This window comes from Sphaerodactylus townsendi, linkage group LG12, assembly GCF_021028975.2.
Source record: "Sphaerodactylus townsendi isolate TG3544 linkage group LG12, MPM_Stown_v2.3, whole genome shotgun sequence".
Lineage (NCBI taxonomy): Eukaryota > Metazoa > Chordata > Lepidosauria > Squamata > Sphaerodactylidae > Sphaerodactylus > Sphaerodactylus townsendi.
Window position 1 is genome coordinate 28,521,017 of NC_059436.1, and position 15,638 is coordinate 28,536,654.

The following is a 15,638-nucleotide window of genomic DNA, read 5'->3' on the forward strand; positions in this document are numbered from 1 at the left end:
TTTTATGACTTTCTCATCACATGTATTTCCTTCCTTCCTTCCCCCTCTCTCTCCCTCCCTTCCAACTTCACTTTTCATGCCTCACACTCTAGGGATTCTGATCAAAACATCTGTTAATATTGTTCAGACTTATCTATTGAATTTATTATGTATGACGTTTTTATTCTGCTTTACAGCCAAAATTGCCTCCCAAAGCTTGTGGGGATGAAAAAAAAACCCCTAATAGCATTAAAATTCAATTCAGATGTTCTGTGGAGATGGGATTCTTACCTGAGGCTTGACAAAGACACAATGAAGAGGTGTCTGGGTGCTTCCTTTCATAAGAAGCAATAGCCAGATTGGAAAAAATAGAAAAAATAAACCAACTTTGGCTTGGATTCGGAGGAAAATATCTACTAATAGAAGGATTTTGGTTAATAGAGTATAACCTACTCTTCTCTCTCCACCACTGCAGCTCCAAAATACTTCCCCGCTCTGCTCCTGGGGAATAGGAACATGAAAGGAACAACTTAAAAGGAAAAGAGGTCTGTTTGGGAGGAGCAAATGAGTGAAAATCCCCCCACCCGCCCTTTCATTAGTTGAAATCCTCTAAGGGATCCATTCAGCCTTTTATTTTTTTTCCCTTTAGAAGTTTGGGAAGGGAAGCAAGACTGTCATCTGAAATTCCCAAGTTCAACTAGTAGCAATAATGAGTCATCAGTCATTTTAAAAGTTTCCATCGGTGGGGGTGGGGGAATACTGTCCACTTGCGATCTTGGATAATTTTAGTAAATTCCCAAGATTCTTTGGGAAGTCATGAGAGGCACAAAGCTGATAAAAGGTTAAAGATTTCTTAAGCTCAAGTCTTCACCCCAACAGACACTTGCAAATCCAAGACCCAGAAGATGAACGTGTGTGTGTGTGTGTCCCTCTTGCAGTTTATGGAAGAATTCATATCTGTATCCAGTGTCTCTGGCTACTTCATTGCACATGATTATAATTGAATTGGGGCACATGTGTAATGTGTACAATACATCCTTGTATTGCTGTGTCAGCCTGAAGCTGACAACCAGTATAATATCGGGGAGGGCAGAGACCTACCAGTTCCCGTGCCTCCGTTTCACAACAACACTTCCAGTGGTTAAAAATGTCAGATTCTAATCTGGAGAATCAGTTTTGAGTCCCCATTCCTCCACATGAGCAGTGAACTCTTATCTAGTGAACTGGATTTGTTTCCCTGCTCCTACACACAAAGCCTGATGGGCAACCTTGGGCTAGTCACAGTTCTTACAGAACTCTCTCAGCCCTACCTACCTCACAAGGTTTTAGTTATGGGGAGAGGAAAGGAAAGGAGTTTGTAAGCTGCTTTGAGGCTCCTTACAGGAGTGAAAGGGGGTGTATAAGTCCAAACTCCTCCTCCTCCTCCTCCTCTTCTTCTTCTCTTCCTCCTCCTCCTCCTCCTCCTCCTCCTCCTCCTCCTCCTCCTCCTCCTCCTCCTCCTCCTTCTTGTTCGTGAATCTGAAGTGACATTGGTACACCAGGGAGACAATTGAGTATGTGCTTGAAACTCTACAGTTTTACCATAGAGTTTTGGGCAAATGCCAAAATATTATCTCAACACATTGACTTAATTTCCAGTTTGCGTTGCTAGGGACAACTCAATGGCCATGGTCCTATCCCTGCTCTATTTCTCTCCTGCCAGCATGTTAAAAAGGGTGTGGAAAAATGGTGCTTCCATTATACTGGAAGAACTGTTAATCATGGCGCTTTGCCTTCTTGTGCCTCAGGCACTAGTGGGAGGAAATGTGGGGGAAAGGAGTTCACCCTGGTGTGCTGGCAACCTGACATCTCTTCTAGTAAAAACTGTAAGTGATATAGTAGACAATCTAGAATTCACAAAAACTCCATGATAAAACCAGATAGTGTCTTCAAATTCTAGAGTATCTAATAAAGTTGCCAGGTCCCCTCAGCCGCCAGTGGGGGATGGGGAAGTAAGGTTGACAGATCCCAATAGGGGAAATCCTTGAGATTTGGGGATAGAGTCTGGGGAGGACAGGGACTTCCATGGGATACAATGCCAAAGAGTCGACTCATTCACATTCTAACTAGCTAGTATGGGGCTTGAGTTTATTCAGGAGTGAAACGGGTGTGACATTCATGTAAGGATGAAGTAAAGGCAGCTTGGGTTTTGTCTGTCCTTGCTCACCGCAGTGTTCGCAAAGAGATAGGAAAAGTCAGACATAACGAGGGGAATTTATTAGTCTGAAAGCCTTTAGTAAAGGATAAATAACTTTAATCCCTGTGGCTTATTGGCTGTGGCCTAAACATGGCTTTCCACATTGCCCCCAGTTTTGATTACAACAACAGGCTTTCTCTGAACTGTTGTTGTCCGTTGAGGCTTCTCTTTGCTCGGCAGCTGTGAGGAAGCAAGAATAGTAACCAGCTTAAGCCACACATCTGTCAGTGCAGACTTTGAATATGTTATTAAAATGTCATCAAAGTGGGGTTTTTTTGCAGGGGTGGGGCTTCTCTCTCTTTCACGCCAAGCAGAGCACTCAAATGGACAAGCGAAAGAAAACGAAGAGGGCTCTTGTCAGTTTGCTTGTGGGGTGCCTGTCGACTTCCTTCCAATAATCAGACTTGGGTGTCTCTGAAATTGATTTATTGCATCAGAGAAATGAACAGGTACACTCCACAATTTCTTTGCTGGATCTGGCGTTCTCACACTAAGCAGCAGTCTGTATCTCCTGTGATGCACTTCTTCCCTCTCACGATTTCCCCAAAAGTGAAAGCGTTCTCCGGCTGTGCAGCTACTCCAAGGTCGGAACCCTGATAAGGGCCAGGTGCTATCTGGCTAGGGAATTATTACTAATCTCTAAACAAAGTGTAACCAATTTGCCCGGATTCCTGTTCAGCCCTTTAAGCCAAAAGGGCAAGGAATCCTGCTCTCCTCAAGCCAGAGAAGAAATAGAGATGCCTCTCTAGCTAGGGTCTCCATTACAGCCTACTAAGCCAAGGGGGCAAGGGACCCTTTCCCCCTCAAGCCAGAGGGAAGAAAGAGAGGCAAAGAATCCCAATCACAGACAAAGTCGTTGAGAGAATAAAGTAAAGTTTTATTTCTAAGCCAGCACAGGTCTCACTAGTGATGAGAGCTGCCCCGAACTGTTGAAAGGTCCAAGGTTTTAAAGGGTCTTCTTGGGTAACATCAAAGCAAAGTCATATACATTTCAAAAGATTTAGGATTGCAACAAATTAACACACGTCAAGCATTTTTAGAAGTTCCCAAACATTCCAGGATGTTCCCAAAACAAAGTAAGTTGTAAATGCAAAGTTAGCCATCCATTTACATCCTGATTGCCTTTAGCTCCAGTCTGGCTATCACCTTGTTTATGATACCCCTTGTACCAACAGTAAGGTCATTTAGTTCCTGAGAAGCAAGTGAGTGGTGTCAGACATTTGGGCTCCCATAGGGGGTGTTCTAGGGAAGTAGCCCAAGTTGGGAGGAATCCCAAGAGGAGGCCTAGGGACAGTAGGGATCTTGGGGATATTCTAGGGTGTCCAGGCTGCATTGACATGGTGAAATCAGGTCATTTAGAGACCAAAACAGGTGAGGTGCAGTCACCGGGGTACACACAAACTCGTAACAATCAAACTTGGGGAACCAGGGGTTCGTCTGATAGGTGGCTGAATCCTCAATTGAAATTTGGTCCCCGTATATTTTTAATTCCCCGTATAATGCGGACACAATTTTAGAGCCCCACTGAAGAAGGCTAGTGGGAAGGCGTTGAAAGATTGTAAGATATTCTACGGTAATATTACCTACTGCAAGGCTATATATCTGGCGGGCGTAGTGTGGGCAAGGGCAACAGACAGGAGCTAAATATGGGGTAATCCAGTAACTATAAAAAGGGAGCCCAGATGGGGTGAGGATCTTATACATATATGCAATTAGTGGAAGAAAAGAAAGAAAATATAAATGCACACATATAAAACTAGAATATTGTCACAGTCCTGCCTCAGCCTCGTCTTCGGTCCTTTCCAGCGATGGCTTCAACCGGGAGAGTTTGGGGTTCTAGTAAGCCGAAAGTACGTAAAGCAGAGTTTAGTGTCACAGGACACCGGGTCCCTCTTAGCATGGAGCAACCCGGACTTATGCCTACACTGGAGACCGCACCAGGTCCCTATTACAGGAAACAACCCGGTAAGCGGTTTAGATGTGTTCGTTTTCTGGCAAGGTTAGAGCAACATCAGCTTCGTCCCTTTCAATTTCAGGCGACGGAGGGGGTGTATCACGTTGGGCTGGCCTTTTGCGGAAAAGCATGCGCAGATCAGAGCCCAATTCGGCCGACCAAAGATTTTCATCACGAGCTGCTGTATCTCTAGCTTCCACAAGGGGTGGTGCATCAGCGTGCTTCAGGCGAGTGTGATGGATCCAGGTCTTTACCCCTCCGACTTTCACTGAAGTTTGGGTGGTTAGAAGGACTTGAAAGGGTCCCTTCCAGACCGGGACGAGAGGCTCCTTCTTGTATCCCTTGATGTAGACCCAGTCTCCCGGCACGAAAGGATGCAGCGGGGCGGTCAGTCCTTCCAGTCGTATCTCGTTTAGGTCACGATGAAGTTGTGAGACTGAGGCAGCTAGGCAGGAGATATAATCAATTGTTAACCCATCCCCCACCCTCGCTTTGTCAGCCAGGATGGGACGTGACAAAGGGTAAGGCCTCCCATACATTATCTCAAAAGGCCTGAGTTTCCATTTTCCCCGGGGGCTAGTCCTGACCCTCAGGAGGGCCAAGGGAAGAGCATTGGGCCATTTCAGAGAGGTCTCCTGCATGATTTTAGTCAGTGTATATCGGGAGTATCGGGAGTCAGTGTATATGTTTGCCCGTTGGCCTGTTGCTAAAGCCAGGGCTTGCTGTAAAGCCACGAGTTCCGCAGCCTGTGCAGAGTATGTTGGGGGCAGCGTTCTGGCTTTTATGATAGCATTTTGAGTAACAACTGCAAAACCAGTGAACCGCTTCCTTTTTACCATATAACTGCTCTCATCTGTCCAAAATTCCACTTCAGGATTATCTAATGGTTGATCCTGTAAGTCTGCACAGGCAGTGTATGTCATGTCTATGGTTTCAATACAATCATGCAGAAGAGGACTCTTATCAGGCAAAAGAGTGGCTGGGTTCCATTTTGTGGACCCCATACACTTTACCCCTGGGCTGTCGATCAGAATGGCTTGATACTTGGCCATCCTTTGTTGTGTTAGCCAATGCCCTCCCTTTTGTTCTAATATAGCTAAAACCGCATGAGGGACATAAACAGTCAGATTCCCTCCCAGCGTAAACTTTAAAGCGTCTTTTACCAGTAAGCAAGCAGCTGCTACAGCGCATAGACAAGCAGGCCACCCCTTTGCCATCAGGTCTAATTGCTTTGACAGATATGCTGCAGGTCTCTGGGTATCAGCAAATTCTTGGGTCAAAACCCTTTTTGCTATTTCTTTTTGTTCGTGTAGGAAGAGAAATTTTTTTTTGTGGAGTTAGGGAGACCCAATGCCAGGGCGCTGATGAGAGACCGCTTAACTAACTGGAATGCATTGAGCCCAATGTTTTCCCATTCTAGTTTAGTTAGTTCAGGCCCAGGTAGCATATCATATAGAGGTTTGGTTAAGGTAGCATAGTCTGGAATTCAATTTCTTGTATACCCTGCGATCCCCAAGAATTTTTTTAAACTCCTTCCTGGTCCTTGGAAGCTGTATCTTGGCTACCGCATCTTTCCTAGACATTGTTAAAGCCCTCTCCCCCTTTTTTAACTAGCAGCCAAGATACAGCACGGACTGTTGGGAGACCTGGGCCTTTGCCTGCGAGACCCGGAAGCCTTCATGAGCCAGGAAATTAAGGAGTGAGATAGTTGCCTGTGTGCATGTGCAAGCATCAGCCGTGGAAAGCAGGAGGTCATCTACATATTGAAGGAGGTTGAGACCCTCCAGAGGAGTCCAATCCCGAAGCCTGTGCTCCAGGGCAGAACCAAACAGAGTGGGACTGTTTTTGAACCCCTGGGGCAAGCTAGTCCATCTGAACTGAGTCTTACGACCATCCGGGTAAGACCATTTAAAAGCAAAAATGTCCCTGCAAGCGGGGTCCAGAGGCACAGAAAAAATCCATCTTTCAGATCAAGGCAGGTAAAATAAGCATGGTCATGGGGAATGAGCGTGAACAAGGTGTAAGTGTTGGCCACTAGGGGGTGCGAATGTTCCGTAATCTGATTAATGCTGTGGAGATCATGCACCATGCGGAAGGAGCCGTCCTTTTTTGGGACCCCGATTATCGGGATATTAAAAGGGGATGCACACTCTTCTAAAATACCATTCTGCAGGAGCCAATCAATCACCAGCTGTAACCCGACCCGTACATGCTGTGCAATGGGGTACTGCTGGAGACGAACCGGTAGGACCCCGGGCTTCAGGGCAACATAAACAGGAGGAACAAAAGAGGCATGTTGAATATGGGCAACATCCGACATGACAGGGTTCATGGCGGAGAGGACCTGTGGGGGGTTGGGAGCAGCTGGAGCAGTCACTGACAAAGAAAAAATCCCATCAACTTCAGGGGATACCTCAAGGCAGCATTTCTCATTCTCGAACGTGATGGTTGCATTAAATTTCCCCAGCAGATATCGTCCCAATAAGGAAATGGGGCAGTCCTCGATGCTCAAAAAGGAGTGTGAGGTGACCGTAGTTCTCAAGGCGACCGGGGTGGGGACCAGTTTAGGCACCGATTGAGCCAGGTCGCTTGCCCCCACCACCCGGACCGTCTGTCCAGTCTCAGGAATAGGAGTTTTCCCACTGAGCACCAAGTAAGCAGCTCCCGTATCAACTAGCATTGGGATTTGTCGGCCCCCTACGTTTACCAGGATGACAGGTTCTTCCCTAGGTAGAATGAGAGAGGTGGTAGCAGTGACCGGGGCCAGGAGGGGGTCACCAGACCTGTCTCAGCTACATCACTGTTGGGCAGGTTGAAAACTGGGAGGCTGGGCCGACAGGCCGCTTCTCGGGGTATAACGGCCCTGTGAATTTACATCCCCTCTCCCCTGCCCCCTGGGAGATGACAGGAACGGAGGATTTGGGCTCGACAAAGAGGCTGAGGAGAGTTGCCGTCCGTCCGTCCAAAGCTGGTCAGTGTCAGTAGCGTAGTCAGGTTGGCTCAGATCCCCCTCCCGTTCTTGCCGCTGTGGGCAGGATTTCCTCCAGTGGCCAGTTTGAAAACAGAATGAGCATTGGTCATGGCGAGGCCGGGAGGCCCTACCTCGACCTCTGCTTCGTCCTTGGGTATAGGGAAGCCCTTTGGGGGAATGGGAGACAGGGGGGCGTAGGGCGCCTATGAGTTCCCTCTGCATCGCCAACTGTTCCTCGTGCCTCAAAGCGGCTAACCTCTTTTCCTCCTGTTTTTCCTTTAACTCCCTCACTTGGTAAACGCGCATAGCTACATCCAGTAATTCCCCTGGGTCCTTGGAGGTCCCTCCCTCTAACCTGTTCAGGCGCTTCCTTATATCAGGGCTGGATCCTCCTATAAAGATCTCGTTGAGGTAATTTTGATTGTCCCTATGCATTGGGTCCAGGGTGGTATGTTTACGGCAGGTGGCTCTAATCCGTTTCATAAAGGCGGAAGGAGATTCGTCTGTTTCCTGCATCAAATTGTGGAGGGCCGATAAATTTTTCTGACAGGGAATCCCATTTTCCAACCCAGTCAGAATGAAACCCTGATAAGTGGCCAGTTGTGCCAAGTGGGCATCGTTGTTGACGTCCCACTGGGGGTCTGCTTCGGTAGGGAAAATTTTGGCTATCGTGATGGTGTCGTCCCTGACCCTATGTGCCGGGAGAGCCGCGGTTGCAGCAGCTGTGGCTGCTTGCATGACCAGATTGATTTCCTCGTGGGTCAGGAGGACCTGAAGGAGCTGTTGCACATCTGCCCAAGTGGGGGAGTGTGTGCTAAAGATGGAACGAACAAGATTGGTCATAGCTAAGGGATCGGTTGAGTATGGGGGTTGTTGGTTCTTCCAACTGTAAAGGTCTGAGGTTAAGAATGGGGCATAAACCTGTAAGGTGCGAGGTTCCCCATTAGGGTTGAGCACAACTTGATCCCTTAGGGGAAAAGTTCCTGCTGCATATCGATCAGGTGACCTATCATGGCTGGACCGTTGGAGGGTCATAGCTGGGGAGACCGTTTCCTTGGTGTTCCCTCCCCCTTCTGTGTCCCTCATTACGTGTGCTAATCTTTCGATTTTTGCCTGTGCCGCCACCGCTGCTGCAGCTGCTGCGGCTTCCCTTGCTTGTTTCTCTTTTCGTTCCCTGGCTGCTAGCTGGATTTGTAGGTCACGTGCTGCGGCAGCAGCTTGAGCAGCGGCTTGAGCAGCCTCCCTCTGTTCTGTTGCTAATCGAAGGTCCTCTTCTTGTCTAGCTAATTCGGCTAACTGGGGTCCCATTATGGGTACCCCTGATGTATCTGGCGGAGTGGGCAGTGGCGGGGCTCGGGGGCTAGGTAAGGGAGGGTATAATTCTTCCGGGTGGGTTGGTAAAACCGGAGCCGAGCAGCAGAGGGGAGGGCCAGTCCCCGGCGCTGTGGGCAGAGGCCAGTTAACCACCAATGATGAACCATCCGGGACAGTATAGTTGCTTGGGCATAAACTAATTTCTATAAAAGTAGCTTTCAGGGCTGCTCCTTGCTGCAAACGACCCGTAGTCATGAGAACTTGATAAAGATTCTGAATGGTGAGGAGATCCAGGGTTCCCTCCGGAGGCCAGCGGGCACAACCGTCTAAATAGAAGAGTGGCCACTCTTTTTCACACCATTCAGTCAGTATTTCCTTTTTTCCTTTGTTTTTACATTTGAGAAGTTTCCAATTATGTAAAACACAGGCAAGAGCTGAGTGCGTCGACTGGGGACCTTGCTTCTCAACCTTTCGTCGTTTGCTAGGCCAAACCATGATGGTATCAGAGAACGGAGGGAAAAAATCCCACACAGTTCTACCAGCCTGTTTCAGTGTAATCAGGTACCAACACTAACTCGTCTGTTAAAGCACACTAGCACAGGACCTCAGACGTCTGGGCTTTTGTTGCAAAGGTGGGCCTAGGGGTACCCCACACAACATTAAACAAGACACGAGCTTTACTGGGACCAGACAAGCACAGACAAAACACAGAATATACTGCACCTGGCTTTCGTCGTACTGAAGAGTTGTTGTAGAGAGGATCCTGGAGCGTTGTCCTGGGCGTGGGGCGGGGAGCCGGCGGCAGCTCTCCTGGTTCCTTAATACCAGCTGGTTCTCGGGTTAGTATAGCCCAAAGGCAAAAACTCCCAGAACCAGGACCTGGTGGGCCCTGAGCCCAAAAGGGGCAAAGGGGCGCGCTCCCACCAGACCACGGACAGGGGTAGAGCCAAAGAGCTGTATTCAAATCCAAGTCACGGCACCAATTTTGTAACCAATTAAGCCAAAAGGGCAAGGAATCCTGCTCTCCTCAAGCCACAGGAGAAATAGAGATGCCTCTCTAGCTAGGGTCTCTGTTACAGCCTACTAAGCCAAGGGGGCAAGGGACCCTTCTCCCCTCAAGCCAGAGGGAAGAAAGAGAGGCAAAGAATCCCAATCACAGACAAAGTCTGTGAGAGAATAAAGCAAAGTTTTATTTCTAAGCCAGCACAGGTCTCACCAGTGATGAGAGCTGCCCCGAACTGCTGAAAGGTCCAAGGTTTTAAAGGGTCTTCTTGGGTAACATCAAAGCAAAGTCATATACATTTCAAAAGATTTAGGATTGCAACAAATTAACACACGTCAAGCATTTTTAGGAGTTCCCAAACATTCCAGGATGTTCCCAAAACAAAGAAAGTTGTAAATGCAAAGTTAGCCATCCATTTAAATCCTGATTGCCTTTAGCTCCGGTATGGCTATCACCTTGTTTATGATACCCCTTGTACCAACAGTAAGGTCATTTAGTTCCTGAGAAGCAAGCCAGTGGTGTCAGACATTTGGGTTGTTTACAGCTACTTCAAAAATACTGTGAGATGTTATCTTTCTGATAGCCATGTGTAAATTTTCTGTCAGACTAAGGGGCTCCACTGGTCGTACTGGTTATGTTGATTTTGGTAGCTAAAGCAATTTGCAAAGGAATGTGACTTCTAACCTGGGGAGGGGGTGTATTCATGGCTTTCAATCTATATTTCTAAGCTGAATCAATTTATACTTCTAAAGTTGGATTTCTTGCTCCCTGGTATTGCTCACAAAAGCAAGCACAAGCATTAGCAAGGACTGTTGCGTGCCATTGTCTCCTAGACTCCCCTCAGTGCCCATGGCAAGACCTGAGGGGGGAGGAGTTTTTGACAGTTTATCAGATAAAAAGGTGAAGTAAAAACCTCACAGTTCATCCCCTTTTTCCTTCTGGTGAGAGGCCCCAATTTCTTTCAAGCCAGAAGTCGCATTAGGATTGCTAACCTCCAGTTGAACCCTGGGGATCTCTTAGAATTATCACTGATCTCCAGACTACAGAAAGCCTTCCTCAAGAGTGGAATGATTGGAATCTATATCATTACACTCTGCCAAGGACCCTTCCCTCCCCAAATCCTGCCTTCCTCAAGCTCCACTATCATATCTCAAAGAATTGACTACCCTGGAGTTGGCAACCTTTTGCCCATTCCTCTCCAATTAAATAATATGGAACAGAATTTCTCCTGCATAATGCCTATAAAAATGGATAGGAGTTGGGCACAGAGAATATTTAATCAGCTACTTTCAGCTGGTGGCTGTCATTTTTCCTTCTTCTTTCCAGAAAGCTGAAGATGTAACTTGACACCTATTCCACACAGCATCACTTCTTGGGTCTTGAATTGCTCAGGAGAAAGACTGGGATAAAAACGTTTTAAATAAAATTCTGTAAAACTTTCTATATGGGGATGTAGACAAGAAGCATTAAGAACAAAGCCTGAAGCATATTTTTTCTCATCCCTCCCCCTATTTTCACATCAAGCCAGATAGAATGTTCTAGAAAACGCAACAGCTTGCATAATGTTTTGTGTGATTTGGATTAGTTCTAATAAAAGGTATTACATGACTTTTCTTTTTGAATTTTGCCAGTAGCTTTGACATGTATTAAATGATGGAAATGTGCATAGCACTAGTTCTGGAGGGTTTTCCGGGCTGTGTGGCCTGGTGGATTTTGTTCCTAACGTTTCACCTGCATCTGTGGCTGGCATCTTCAGAGGTGTATCACAGATAAAAGTCTGTTTCTCACTGTGTCTAAGTGAGAAGGGAAAGTTTAGTGTGGTATATTGTCCATGTCCCAGGGTGGGGAACCAATCATTAACTGTTTGGGTGGAACTTGCTATGCAAAGGTGTGGTTGAGTGCATTGTATTGCGGGTGGGATTATCAGTCCATTTTTTAAGTACTGCATAGCACTGTTTCGTATTTCTGCTTTGGGCATCAAAATGTCTTGAGCTGGCCCTGAGTACATTTGTTTTGTTACTGGACAACCCAAGAATTCCTTATAGAGGCCAGGAAGCAAGCAATGGGAGGAGGAGGAGGAGGAGGAGGAGGAGGAGGATTAGTAGTTTGGATTTATATCTCACCTTTCTCTCCTGTAAGGAGACTCAAGGTGGCTTACAAGCTCCTTTCCCCTCCTCTCCCCACAAAAGACACCTTGTGAAGTAGGTGGGGCTGAGAGAGTTCCAAAGAACTGTGACTAGCCCAAGGTCACCCAACAGGAATGTAGGAGTGCAGAAACACATCTGGTTCACCAGATAAGTTTCTGCCACTCAGGTGGAGGAGTGGGGAATCAAACCCAGTTCTCCAGATTAGAATCCACCTGCTCTTAACCACTACAACATGCTGGCTCTCAGAGCCAAATTGCAAAGGCCCCTTACATCGCCAGTTATGGTGTAGAGGGAGTATCATTTTTACAATGCTCCCTTTCCCCAAGCTTATGTTGTATTGAACTAAACTTGCTGCAGGTTGGAAAGATGAAAATGAGTCTGAAGCTCTCTCCCTTTTTACAGTTGCCCGAGGCTCTTGGAGGTAATATTGTTATATCCAAACATGATACAGAAGAGCCTGGGAAGATATAAATATCCCCAAGAGTCCTGTTTAATTTCAGGATCGATCTGCAGTGTTGCCACTGACAGAGGAAGTGGGGTGGGGTGGGGTGGGGTGGGAGGGAGCAGGAAGGCAGGAGAAGGAAAATCTATATTTTATACTGTTTGCCCTTATGAGAGGCCAGAGCTAGGAGGCTAATCCCTCATATCTAGCTGTATACATTCAAATATTCCAGTGATCTGACTCTTTGACATGGTCTGTCTATTTATGAAAACCAGCACTTCGCACACAGAATTCTACAGAGACTAGTAATGTCAGGGTGGGGGGGGGGGCATCATGGTAGTATGCTCCATACATTGGAAGATATGTAAATATTCTTTGCATATATAAGAAGACTTCAGATAAGCAGGAATCAAGAAAACAAGGGTTCATAATTGTGAAAAGAGAGTTGTACAGTTGTGTGTTTGTGGTTATGCAAGACCTTCACATTCAAGAGAGGGGTGGAGCATTCCGGTTTGATACCATTCCCCCTCCCCCCACCCGCACCCATGTTCAGTCTCTAGGGCTTAATCTAACAGTAAAGTGGATGATTTAGGCTGGTGATTCAAAAACAATAAACTGTGCCTCCCACAGACAGTATAAGCTGCCCACCTAAAACTCCAGGTTAGGAAATACATAGAGATTTAGGGAACAGGATGGAGGGATGGAGGGGTTTGGGGAGGGAAGAGACTTCAGTAGGTTATACTGCCATAGAGTTCACCTTCCAAAGCCGCCATTTTCTTCAAGGGAATTGATATCTGTAGTTGGGAGGACAATTGTAATACTGGGAGATCTCTGGGCCCCACTAGGAGGTTGGCAATTCTAACAGGAGGGGAGGCACAAATAGTTGGGGGCATTTGGGAGTCCAGTTAAAGGAGAAGAAAGGAAAAAAAAGATGAGGTACTTGGCCTGCCCAAGTCCCCAACTTTAGTATTCCCCACTTTGCTATCAGTTTTACTGGCCCAGCTTGTTCCTGCAACAGTAAAAGAGATGATCCCATACTGATTGCCATAAAGGACTGTCTACAAACAACAGAGCAGTTTCTTGGTATTTGGGGAACTTCCCAAGTAGCAGAAAAATATGATCACCCCTTTTAACTTCCCCTGAAATGATCAAAGTATCAAAAATAAGGGGAAAGGACTGTATGTATTTGAATCCCTTATGGTGCCAGAGAATCCTGGCAGAATGAGGGAAGAGTAAAGACTCAAGCCCTTTGACCTTTACCTGAAAGGGAGCAGACTGTTTACTTGCATTCAGCCTATACCAGGGGTAGGGAACCTGCGGCTCTCCAGATGTTCAGGAACTACAATTCCCATCAGCCTCTGTCAGCATGGCCAATTGGCCATGCTGGTAGGGGCTGATGGGAATTGTAGTTCCTGAACATCTGGAGAGCCGCAGGTTCCCTACCCCTGGCCTATACCATGGAAAGAAAATGCACCTGTTCTCATCTCTTAACAGGAGATGCAGGCTCACCTTGTGTCTGGGCAGAGGGTTTAGGAGACTTTCCTGAGCCTTTCATGAAGAATTTCCCTCACAAACGTCCAATGTCACAAAGCAACATTTTGTAATATGGTCTTCCTTAGATACGGACAACTTTTGGTCACCTCACAGTGCCGTACCAGACTGTGATAAATAGAAGTCAGAGAACTGGCTTATGGTTTGCTTTGCTTTGCTTTCAGTTCAAAGACAGTTCATGGTTTGGGGTGATGCTGGCATGCAGTGCATGAAAGACCAGTGCTGAATAAGTAAGCCGTGCTTAGCATGGAGTGCTGCTTTGGACTGAGAACTATTGTCCACTGAGGAAGGTTGTGCTCCAACAAGATGTTCAGTGAATGCACTGAATGTACTGTTTGCCTGTTTTTCAACCCTTCTTACTCTTATAATTTTATTATCAGTTTTGGAGAGACCAACAGACCAACAGGGGAAAGGGTGATCTCCTGTTTTCCTTTGCACCAAATATAAACGCAGTTAAAGATTTACCACTTGCTCCTTAGATAAAATTATGAAAGTATAATTCAATTAATTCTTGATTATTGCTACTAGTTAAGTAGGATTCACACTTTTCTCTGTCAGATCCATTTTCTAATTGTCCTAGTTCTCAAATTCACAAATTTTAAGTTCACTTTTTTTCTGGTTTGAGCAAAAAAGTCTTTCAGGGGTTCACAGTTATCAATAAACTTAGATAAGTGCTTTTCTCAATCAAAGCCATCTCAACCAATTACAATATCGGCACAAATCATTCTTTTATTGTGGGTATGGATAAATTTTCCATTTTGGGGCCGAAGTCATATACAAAATCAAAACTCCATATCTTTAAAAAAAAAAGTCTGGCCATAAGACCAAAAAGAAAAGCCTCTGGTTTAATTTGTGTAGGGCAGCCCCATTCACAAACTGGGAGTATGGCTGCGGCGCTGTAGCCATTCCCAGCTGTTGCCCCCAAAGAGACTTAACCACAAGGCAGGGAGGCTGGAAAAGTCAAACAGCCTCCTTGCCGCCAAGGAGCCTCTATGGGCCTTAATGGACTTACTCCGCTCAAAAGGGTGGCTTATGTCCAAAGCACGGTCCTCTGGCATAATACCGGGAAAGGCTGGGAGGGAGCCAACTAAGGTTGGCTCCTCCCCTGGCTACACCCCAGCCTGCCCCCCACTGCATCGGTGGTGAACAAGGGCCCTGGGATGCTGGTGCGGCATCCAGCACTATATCCCAGTGCCAAGTGGTGGCAGCGGCTGCATGCCAGCAGGATTGCCCTGCCACTGGGCGAATCTCATGGCATGTCCCTTTAATTTCAGCAATCTTCTATTTCTCAACAGAACCCATTCTTTCAACCAAGCCAAACAACAGGCAGCAAAATATAATTTCAGATCCGATAAACCTAATCCTCCTCTTTCCTTTGCATCTTGCAAGATTATATTTAATCAAAGTTTTTTTCCCTTGTGAAACGGGGGAATGTATCTTTTTTCCCTGGCTATTCTCAAGAGTATTAGGGAAAGGTAATGAGGTGATGGAATGGGGTGAGATTTTAGAGACCACTGCATAATTCACATATACAGGCTGGTTGTGCCTTTCATTCCATTGAATGGTTATAGTTGTATGTAACAATACAGGATTGTCTGGGACTGCCATGACAACCTTTTCAAGTATGTTTGTGTGCATGTGAGTGTAAGAGAGAGTTCTGATTAGGGTCATAGCCTGAATACGCCTGTATGATTCCCTGTTTAATTTTTTTTCATCAAGGTGCTGATTACATACTTTCATTGTGCCCTCCATCCATTTTTCGTAGAGAGAAAAAAAGTATGAAAGAGCTGGAGAGTCACAAAACCATTAACCTTTAAACAGGATGGAATTAAACCAGCACATAAGTTTTTTCATTTTGAATTTTGGTTTAATAATAATATTTAGCATTCAGAGAACACTTGAGGATGTTCCAACAATTCTGAAAGGTAGTCAGGCTACTATTATCTACCTCATATTGCAGATGAGGGGTTGGGGTCTAGAAGCTTCCTATTGAGTTGATAGCTGAGGGGGTCATAGCCTCTTTATCCAGTTTACCAACAGT

The 15,638-nt window shown here is 46.2% G+C and overlaps 1 protein-coding gene across 1 annotated transcript; it reads right to left on the bottom strand.

The window, feature by feature from the left end:
- Positions 1–3,071: 3,071 nt before the first annotated feature.
- LOC125442259 lies at positions 3,072–5,386 on the bottom strand. Its single transcript, XM_048513529.1, has one exon. The coding sequence runs from the start codon at positions 5,384–5,386 to the stop codon at positions 4,190–4,192; it is 1,197 nt and encodes a 398-aa protein (XP_048369486.1). The 3' UTR covers positions 3,072–4,189.
- Positions 5,387–15,638: the final 10,252 nt, after the last annotated feature.